This window comes from Mobula hypostoma, chromosome 28 (assembly GCF_963921235.1).
Source record: "Mobula hypostoma chromosome 28, sMobHyp1.1, whole genome shotgun sequence".
Taxonomy (NCBI): domain Eukaryota; kingdom Metazoa; phylum Chordata; class Chondrichthyes; order Myliobatiformes; family Myliobatidae; genus Mobula; species Mobula hypostoma.
Genome location: NC_086124.1, coordinates 17,919,624 through 17,930,971, shown reverse-complemented (window position 1 = coordinate 17,930,971; position 11,348 = coordinate 17,919,624). Strand labels below are relative to the sequence as shown.

General features: G+C 43.4%; 1 protein-coding gene across 1 annotated transcript in view; it reads right to left on the bottom strand.

The window, feature by feature from the left end:
* Window positions 1-8,756: 8,756 nt before the first annotated feature.
* Window positions 8,757-11,348, bottom strand: part of LOC134338838 (scavenger receptor cysteine-rich type 1 protein M130-like) — an 83,014-nt gene continuing 80,422 nt past the window's right edge. Inside the window, exon 18 of the mRNA XM_063034973.1 lies at window positions 8,757-9,234. Within this exon, the coding sequence (XP_062891043.1) occupies window positions 9,155-9,234 (80 nt within the window). The 3' untranslated portion in view covers window positions 8,757-9,154. The remainder of the gene's footprint in view (window positions 9,235-11,348) is intronic.

Here is an 11,348-nt window from a genome sequence, read left to right as displayed (position 1 = left end):
ATATCCAGGAAAGATATTTTTCGTTTCTTTCAGATAAGAGATTATATACAGAAAAAAGGCATAATTCTTAACTGATTTCTATAGTTCTAACATAGAAAAGTGGGTGTTTTGTTCTAAGGGTGAAGTCTCCATCAGTACTTTTTACAGCATCCTGAGGGAATGTTCTTGTGGAGAGGCTGAGCAGCTGGGAAGGGTCTGGGAGGAAGAGCCGGGAGTAGAAATTACAGCTGAAACGTGGGAAGACATCTATGATAATGCAAAGAAAATTTCAGTTTATAATAGAACTAACGCACTGCAACTCAAAATTCTGCATACAGCCCATCTGACTCCAGATCGTCTCTCGAAATTTAAGACGGGAGTTTCTCCAATGTGTTCCAAATGTAAAATAAATACCGGAACTTTCACCCACTGTTTTTGGACTTGTCCCAAACTTCAGGCATACTGTCGTGATATTTTGAGTGAAATGGAAAACATTCTGAAGATGGAACTTGAACTGGACCCAGTGTGTATCTTACACAGCAGTCGTTAAAAACCTTTTAACATTCTGACTTTTTCTTGCGAGGAAGAACATTCTACTTTGTTGGATATCCGATAAGAACCTTGGACTTTTTGGTTGGCGTAAATTATTCATGGAATACAATCCTTTGGACTTTTTGACATGTATGGTACACAAAAGCAAATAGTTTTCATAAAACATGGCAACCTTTTCTGCAGTATTTAGATGCAAACCTGTTTGCTATAATAATAAGGGCTTTTGTATGGGATGTTGGGGTGATGTCTGTATTTTGATGGAAGTGGTCTGATAGCTGGTATCCGTGAGAGGAAGAAATGTAAATGTATCTGTAAATTGCTGGTGAACGCAGCAGGCCAGGCAGCGTTTATAGGAAGAGGTACAGTCGACGTTTCGGGCCGAGACCCTTCGTCAGGACTAACTGCAGGAAGAGCTAGGAAGAGGTTTGAAAGTGGGAGGAGGAGGGGGAGATCCAAAATGATAGGAGAAGATAGGAGAGGCGGGGGATGGAGCCAAGAGCTGGACAGGTGATTGGCAAAAGGGATATGAGAGGATCATGGGACAGATTTTAAAAAATGAATTCCAATATTCTTATGTTGAGGTGATGAACGGTCGTGATGTAATCTTGTATAAAGTGTTGCCTGGATGAAGACTTGGAGACCACTTGCTTTGAGAGGAGTGCTGACATCGTAGGGCTTTGGAGTTATCAGGTATTAGGTGTCAGATCGAACTCTCTCGAATAAAATTATGGCTAAGGAAACTTTCATATTTCCCCTTTCTCTATCCTTTCCTTTCCACTTGTCAATTGTTATTGCCGATTTAGTATTGCGGATATATAGTGAGCAGCTTTGATGCCGTGTCATTCAGGAACACCATGGAAAGTTTCAATCCTACTACGCCTATATACACACAGTGGGCACTTTATGGGGTACGTCTTGCACCTAATGAAATTAGCCACCAAGTGTCGGTTCGTGCTCTTATGGTGCTGTAGACCATTCCCTTCAAAATTCGACTTCTTGAGTGTTTAGAGTTTAATTCTGCACGCGACTGTCACGACGCCTTATTATTTCAGCTACTGTCGCCTTGCTGTCAGATGTTTATATTTCTTTGCTATTTTGCACCATTACTTGTAAATCTGAAGACTGCAAATACCGTGAGACCTGCAGTTTCTGAGACAGTCAAATAGGGTTTTTATATTCTTTGAACATATTAACTCATATATTTTATTGCCTGTGAACCAAATTTTGCTGCCAACTTGTGAATTGATTGGTTTTTTTTGAATTTAGCACATCTTGTTATTCCAATGTCCTTGGCTTATTGTTTATTATAGAAGATATTCTGAACTCAAGGTGCTGTTCTGATTTTGTTTTACTGGCAAGAATAAATATTTGCCAGATATTATTTACCAAAGTAAATGCCGTGTTTGAGGAACATGGGGTTATTCATCTGGACAAATTCCTTTCCTTCGTGATGACAGGGCTATGTGTCCCACTTGCTGAAAATTTATTTTGCGCTGTTTTCTCGGCACTCATTACAGTTTCCTGGCCTGATATTTTCGGCAGGCGGCCAAGAAGAATATATGTAAGCCGAGTAAAAAAATGCATGTGCAAAGATATTCTTGGAAATTTGCATGGAACCGAAGAAAAGAAGGGACATCCATAAAGCTGAACTCCACGCCCCTATGAAAATTCTGCCCGTCCATTAAGTCTTCACCCTTTCGAATGCAAGATCAAACTTATTAAAATCGCATCACTAGGGATTCCAATATTATTACCAGATAAGCACAGCTACCTGGAACATACATAAAGATGAGACACGTTTATGAGAGTTGTAACTTCTTTCAACACACAGTGTGAATTATTTTTTCAATCCTGCATCCTGAAGATTTGACTTATGCTGAGTCTGCGGTGAAGGTGCCTACTCCGCAATCAGATAAAAAGATAAAACGACTTCTCAATTATGATGACTTCGTGCAGTGCATAAATAGGAGGCATAGATTTAGGGTGGATAGGGAAATATTTAAAAGCAACTTGAGCTGCAGCGTTTGGAATTGGAGGCTGGTAGGCAGCTGACATCAGAAGTGTCTGAGTAAAGTGTACTTCGAAAGAACTGCGATATGTACGCGTGCGAATGGGGCTTCGGGGGATATGGATCGAAAACAGGAAACACCGCCTTAAATAGGCCAAATGTCCTGGACTCCACAGCCGCCGGTAACACCGAATTCCTCAAATACACCACCCTCTGATTAAAGATATTCGACCTCATCTCCGTCCCCAATGGTTGCTCCTCCGTTCTGAAGCTGCGCCCTTTGTTGTAGACTCCAACACCGCACCATCTCTGTCTAGGCTCTTCAACATTCCATAGGCTTCAATTTCATCACCGCACACCCTTCAAAATTTTAGCAAGTACAGGGACTTAGCCATCATACAATCCTCAGACATTTTTATTCCAGGAATCATTCCTGTGAATATTTTCTGAACCCTCTCCAATGTCAGCACATCCTTTCTTAGAAATGCGGCCCAAAACTACTCACAATATTCCAACTGAGCTATCTCCAGTGCATTAGAAAGCCGTACATTACATCCATGCTGTTATATTCCAGTCCACTGCAAGTGCATGCTATCAATATCTCTGTCTTCTTCACCAACGTCTCAACCTGCAAGTGCCCCTTTTTCGAATTCGGCGTGAAGATTGCGACGTCCTTTTGTATCTCAGATTTTCGAATGTTCTCCAATTTTTGGAAACAGACGACGCTTTTATTCCTTCTACCAAACTGCACAGCCATAAACTTCCGATACTGTATTCCATTTTGCACTTCGTTATCCATGCCGCTATTCTGTGCGTACATATGTACATAGAACATAGAACATAGAGTAGTACAGCACAGTACAGGCCTTTCGGCCCACAATGTTGTGCCGATCCTCAAACCCTGCCTCCCATGCAAGCCCCCATCTTAAATTTCTCTATATACCTGTCTAGTAGTCTCTTAAACTTCACTAGTGTATCTGCCTCCACCACTGACGCAGGCAGTGCATTCCACGCACCAACCACTCTCTGAGTAAAAAACTTTCCTCTAATATCCCCCTTGAACTTCCCACCCCTTACCTTAAAGTCATGTCCTCTTGTATTGAACAGTGGAACCCTGGGGAAGAGGCGCTAGCTATCCACTCTATCTATTCCTCTTATTATCTTGCACACCTCTATCGTGTCTATTCTCATCCTCCTTCTCTCCAAAGAGTAAAGCCCTAGCTCCCTTAACCTATGATCATAACTTACTCTCTAAACCAGGCAGCATCCTGGTAAATCTCCTTTGTACCCTTTCCAATGCTTCTGCATCCTTCCTATAGTGAGGCGACCAGAACTGTACACAGTACTCCAAGTGTGGCCTAACCAGTGTTTTATAGAGCAGCGTCATTTCATCGCGACTCTCAAACTAAATCTCTCGATTTATGAAAGCTAACACCCCATAAGCTTTCTTAACTACACTATCCATCTGTGAGGCAACTTATAGGGATCTGTGGACGTGTACCCCCAGATCCCTCTGCTCCTCCACACTACCAAGTATCCTGCCATTTACTTTGTACTCTGCCTTGGAGTTTGTCCTTCCAATGTGTACCACCTCACACTTCTCCGGGTTGAACTCCATCTGCCACTTCTCAGTCCACTTCTGCATCCTATCAAGGTCTCTCTGCAATCTTTGACAATCCTCTACACTATCTACAACAGCACCAACCTTTGTGTCGTCTGCAAACTTGCCAACCCACCCTTCTACCAACACACCCACGTCTTTAATAAAAATCACGAAAAGCAGAGGTCCCAGAACAGATGCTTGTGGGACACAACTAGTCACAATCTTCCAATCTGAATGTACTCTTTCCACCACGAGCCTCTGCCTTCTGCAGGAAAGCCAATTCTGAATCCACTTGGCCAACTTCCCTGGATCCCATGCCTTCTGAATTTCTGAATAAACCTACCGTGTGGAACCTTGTCAAATGCCTTACTAAAATCCATATAGATCACATCCACTGCACTACCCTCATCTATATGCCTGGTCATCTCCTCAAAGAACTCTATCAGGTTTGTTAGACACGATCTTCCCTTCACAAAGCCATGCTGACTGTCTGTCCTAATGTATTTTACCAACTCCAACACCCCCTCTCCCTTAGTATCAACATGCTCCAGAACATCAACCTCATTCATATTGTCCTCACCATCATCAAGTTCCCTCTCATTGGTAAATACCGAAAGAAGTATTCGTTGAGGACCTCGCTCACTTCCACAGCCTCCAGGCACATCTTCCCACCTTTATCTCTAATCGGTCCTACCTTCACTCCTGCCATCCTTTTGTTCTTCACATAATTGAAGAATGCCTTAGGGTTTTCCTTTATCCTACTCGCCAAGGCCTTTTCATGCCCCCTTCTTGCTCTTCTCAGCCCCTTCTTAAGCTCCCTTCTTGCTTCCCAATATTCCTCAATAGACCCATCTGATCCTTGCTTCCTAAACCGCATGTATGCTGCCATCTTCCACCTGACTAGATTTTCCACCTCACTTGTCACCCATGGTTCATTCACCCTACCATTCTTTATATTCCTCACCGGGACAAATTTATCCCTAACATCCTGCAAGAGATCTCTAAACATTGACCACATGTCCATAGTACATTTCCCTGCAAAAACATCCTCCCAAATCACACCCGCAAGTTCTAGCCTTATAGCCTCATAATTTGCACTTCCCCAATTAAAAATGTTCCTGTCCTCTCTGATACTATTATTTTCCATGATTATGCTAAAGGCCAGGGAGTGGTGGTCACTGCGCCCCAGATGCTCACCCACTGAGAGTTCTGAGACTTCATCCGATTCATTACCTAGTACAAGATCTAGTATGGCATTCCCCCTAGTCGGCCTGTCCACATACTGTGACAGGAATCCGTCCTGGACGCACTTAACAAACTCTGCCCCATCTAAACCCTTGGAAATGATCAGGTGCCAGTCAATATTAGGGAAGTTAAAGTCACCCATGATAACAACACTGATATTTTTGCACCTTTCCAAAATCTGCCTCACAATCTGTCTCTCTGTATCTCTACTGCTACCAGGGTTCCTATAGAATATCCCCAATAGAGTAACTGTTCCCTTCCTGTTCCTGACTTCCACCCATACTGACTCAAAAGAGGATCCTGCTACATTACCCACCCATTCCGTAGCTGTAATAGTATCCCTGACCGGTAATGCCACGCCTCCTCCCCTTTTTCCGCCCTCTCCATCCCTTTTAAAGCACTGAAATCCAGGAGTATTGAGAATTCATTCCTGCCCTGGTGCCAGCCAAGTCTCTGTAATGCCCACTACATCATAAATTCCATGTATGTATCCAAGCTCTCAGTTCATCACCTTTGTTCCTGATGCTTCTTGCATTGAGGTACACACATTTCAGCCCTTCTACCTTACTTTCTTTACACCCTTTATTCTGCTTCTCTTTCCTCAAAGCCTTTCTATATGTTAGATCTCGCTTTACTCCATGCACTTCTTTCACTGCTCTATCGCTCTGGGTCCCATCCCTCTTGCAAATTAGTTTAAACCCTCCCGAACTATGCTCGCAAACCTACCTGCAAGGATATTGCTCCCCCTCGAGTTCAGGTACAACCCATCCAATCTGTACAGTCCCACCTTCCCCAGAAGAGATCCCAATGATCCAAAAATCTAAAACCCTGCTCCATGCACCAATTCCTCAGCCACGCATTCAGCTGCTATCTCCTCCAATTCTTACCATCACTGTCACGTAGTGCTGGCAGCAATCGTGAGAACGCCACCCTTGAGGTCCCGTTCTTCAGCCCTCTGCCTTGTTCCCGAAACTCACACTTCAGGACCTCATCCCACTTCCTGCCTATGTCGTTGGTCCCAACATGTATTACGATTTCTGGTTGCTTTCCCTCTCGTACCAGGATTTCATGCATCCGGTCAGAGACGCTGGCACCCGTGAGGCAACAAACCATGTGGGTGTCCTACTCACGTCCACAGAATCTCCTGTCTGCTCCCTTGACTATAGAGTCTCCGATGACGACAGCTCTACTCTTCTCCGTCCCACGCTTCTGCACCACCAGGTCAGAGTCAGTGCCGGAGGCCCTGCCATCGTGGCTCACACCTGGTCGGTCATCCCCGCCAACAGTATCCAGGACGGTAAACTTATTATTCATGGGAATGGCTACGGGGGTGCTCACCTTCGCTTTCCCCCTCTGACTATCACCCAACGACCTGCTTCTTTCAGCCTAGGTGTGACTACCTCCCTGTACCTCTCATCTATGGCTGCCTCATTCTCCCACATGAGCCGAAGGTCTTCCAGCTGTTGCTTCAGATTCCTTACACGGTCTTCCCGATCGCCCAGCCGTATGCACTTCTGGCAGATGTGACTCTGCGGGAGAGGGGAGTTCCCCCAAGACTGCCACATCTCATATGAGAGGCACATCACCGTCTCAGGAATCATTGTAAAGACTAACTGCGAGCAAGCTTGTCCTCCGCCTATTCTTGTCGAAGCCTCTCGTGTACAGTAGCAACCCTGCTTCTTCAACATTACCTGCCGCTCCACCGTTTCTTCCCCAGGATGGCCGAAACGCCGTCATTTCCGCCATCCAAATCATTGAGATCTCACGTACAAGGAAGTGGTCCAAACACTGACTTCTGTGGAACACCATAAGTCACTGTCAGCTAATCAGAAAAGGCCCTCTGTATTCCTAAACTTTGCCTCTGTCATTCAGCTAATCCTCTATGCATGCCAGCGTATTTTCTGTAATAGATCAAAGTTAGAAAATAAAACCACAATGATAGAGTCTTATTATATATCACTGAACATCTGGAATCGCACCTCCACCCATTATTGCTATGCACTGGGAACCTTTCCTCTTCCTTTTCATTCCACATATCGATTCCACATGTGCAACTATCATGTCCGCAGCTGCTATTTGACGTGCTGAGGTAATTGAAACTGTTTTCTCTAAAAGAAGGCTGTTGCTCGTCTTCAGTCAAAAACTTTTGAGCTACGGAAATTATGCATCATCATACATTTAAAAGGAATTCAAAAGGATCGCTGTATTCAACAACTTTTTTACCGAGTGGGATATACAACGGAATCAGTCATTCATAATGCATAACAATGTTTCCTGAATTCGCACCCGAGTAATCTCGAATAACCTCATTGCCCTCTCCTACATGATGTCAGGGCAGGCAGTCAGTTTCTTTCTCCAATCTTTGTGGGATTACCCAGCAGCCTTCTGCATATAAGAGTAACACGGGTAAATAAATACAATTGAAAATTGTTCTGTGGAAAGGAGGAAATTCTGAATTAGTTCTCTAAAGGATTCTAGAATGCTTACTAATAATAATGGTGTGTGTAGAATTTCAGTTTTTTTTATGGTGGCAAGCAATGTTATTCTTGAAGTGGGAGGTCAAATATTTAATGGAATATAGATGACTGGTAATTTAATTGTTTCCAGTTAACACGCCATTCCAAAATAAATTTCATTTTATACAAGTGTCGCCGTAAATTTCTCTCTCCTTCACATCGAAAGGCGGCACGTTGCAGATGCCACTTGATATAAAATCTCTGGAATTCATTGCCTAGACGGCTGAGGAGACCAAATGTTTGAGTACATTTAAAACGTATGTTGCTGGGTCCCTGGTTAGTAGGAACGTTGATGATTACGGGAGGAAAGCATAAGAATGAGAGCTAAGGGGACATTAAAGTAGATATTAAGTCGATAATGAATTGGCCATAATTAAGTGACTAAGTAAATTTTATAGGCCGAAAGGCAAAATTCGGTTCCGATGTTTTATTGGTAATACATACGTCTCCGATCTGCGAGTGGAAATTGGATCACCTGCGAGACAGTCACGCGGTCACAAAGGGAAAGGATAATCTCTGGACAGATAATATCTGAAGGCTGGGCCCGATTCTATGTCATTGCGAGCTTGATAGACTCCAGATCAAGGACTCTAGGGCATGCATGGTGGGTGGTGGGAATTCATGTTTTGCAGGAGCAACTGCCGGACTGGGAGGGTTGATACTTTTGCCATTTACTTGTACGTATGATGATGAAGGGGTGACTTTGGGCATCCAACGTTTTCTTTCAATAACTCCTTGTGTTTTTTTTTCTGTTTCGTGGATGTCTGCGAAGAGTGTGCATTTCAGGCTCTATATTATATACATTCTGTGATATGAAACTGAACAACTGAAACATTGAACTATTGAACCAGTGAACCATTGATCGGTTTATCATTTTAAAAACTCAGCAAAGGTACATGAACAGTCCGAAAAATTGAAATTCAAATCATGCTAATGGAAAACGCTCCGTAATTTTTTTTTCAGTGAATCAAATGATAATAAATCGTGTGCAGCATACTCCGGCTTTCATCAGCTATGCTTGCTTGCGTGAAGAACTCGTTTATCAGGATTGTTAATAGCATAAAATAAAAATAATCAAAACAGTTGTGTGGAAGCATATCACTAGAAATTAAGCCTTGATGTTATTGAGTAAAAAAAATGGTTGTTTACACCGCCTTTGTACAACTGCGGTTCACTTCTACGAATTTAAATAGCAATACCATTCCTTGTATGCTAATTATAAAACATGTAGCTAGTCCCAGCATTCGGTGACTAAAATGAAGGTTCCTCATCTATGGCCTCTATATGGGTAACATCGTCAAGCAATCGCTCTCGGACGTAAATTCTGTATTCTGCGGATCAAAATAAAATGCAAACACATTAATTGAATCCTTTCATATCACTTAAATCGTGTCACAATTCAGATCTGCAGCAAAAATAGTCCTTCATGAAGGCGAAACTACTTAATTAATCTATAGATTGCGTACTGATAAGAGAGTTGCCACAGTGCTTTTATGAAACACACGTCGATAACACACACTGTAGAAGCGGAATTCAGCCATTCGGCCAATCAAATCTTCCGCCATTCCGACATGGTTCATTTATTCGGCCTCCAAGCCAGTTCACCTGCCTTCTGCCCAAAATCTTTGATGCCTTTACTAATCAAAAATCAATCAACCCCCACTTTACATATACCCAATGGTTTGACTACCACCGCTGTCTGTGGCAATGAATTACACATATTCACATAACTAACTAAAGGAATTCCTTCTGATATCTGTTCTAAAGGGACCTCCTTCATTTGTGAGGGTGTGCACTATGTAACAAGCATTGTGGATTTGGGGAAATTGAAACAGAATACATCGGTTCCGGAATATAACACAGGACATCTACTATGTAAAAGCAAGATTTGGCTGCTGCGATTTTATAAATATTGTCAGACCACATTTGGAATATCGTGTGCAACTTTAGGCTCGATACGTAAAGCTGCATTACTCGTCCAGAAGAGCGTCCAGAGATACTAGCATGGATAAAGCATTGGTTGATTGGCAGGAAGTAAAGTTTTGAATAAATTAGGGCTATTCAAGTTGGTCTCCGGTAACTAGTGGTGTTCCCCACGGGTCTCCGTTGGGACCCCTTCTTTTTTCGTTATACATTAATGACTTGGATGACGGAATTAAAGGTTTTGTGTCAGTAGTCTCTTAAATCTCACCAGTGTATCTGCCTCCACCACTTCCTCAGGCCGCGCATTCCTCTTACCAACCACTCTCTGAGTAAAACACCTTCCTCTAATATGCCCCTTGAACTTCTCACCCCTTACCTTAAAACCATGTCCTCTTGTATTGAGCAGTGGTGCCCTGGGGAAGAGGTGCTGGTTGTCCACTCTATCTATTCCTCTTAATATCTTGTATACCTCTATTATGTCTCCTCTCATCTTCCTTCTCTCCAAGGAGTAAAGCCCTAGCTCTCTTAATCTCTGATCGTAATGCATACTCTCTAATCCAGGCAACATCCTGGTAAATCTCCTCTGTACCCTTTCCAATGCTTCCACATCCTTCCTATATTGAGGCGAACAGAACTGGACACAGCACTCCAAGTGTGGGCTGACAGGAGTTTTATAGAGCTGCATCATTACCCCGCGACTCTTAGACTCTGTCCCTCGACTTATGAAACCTAACACTCCATAAGCTTTCTTAACTACCCTATCTACCTGTGAGGCAACTTTCAGGGATCTGTGGACATGTACCCCCAGATTCCTCTGCTCCTCCAAACGACCAAATATCCTGCCATTTACTTTGTACTCTGCCTCGGAGTTTCTTCTTCCGAAGTGTAGCACCATACATGTCTCCGGTCTGAACTTCATCTGCTACTTCTCAGCCCAGTTCTGCATCCTATCAATGCCTCTCTGCAATCTTCGACAATCCTCTACACTATCCACAACAACGCCAACCTTTGAGTCGTCTGCAAAATTGCCAACCCACTCTTCTATCCCACATCCAGGTTGTTAATAAAAATCACGAAAAGTAGAGGTCCCAGAACCGATCCTTGTGGGACACCACTAGTCACAACCCTCCAATCCGAATGTACTCCTTCCACCACTACCCACTGCCATCTGCAGGCAAGGCAATTCTGAATTCACCTGGCCAACCTTCCCGGAATCCCATCCCTTTTGACTTTCTTAATAAGCCTACCCTGTGGACCCTTGTCAAATGCCTTACTAAAATCCATCTACATCACATCCACTGCACTACCCTCATCTATTTGCCTGGTCACCTCCTCAAAGAACTCTATCAAGATTCTTAGACACGAATGGCCCTTCACAAAGCCATGCTGACTGTCCCTGATCAGACCATGATTCTCTAAATGCCCAGAGATCCTATCTCTAAGAATCTTTTCCAACAGCTTTCCCACCACAGACGTAATGCTCATCGGTCTATAATTACCCGGACCATCCCGACTATCGTTT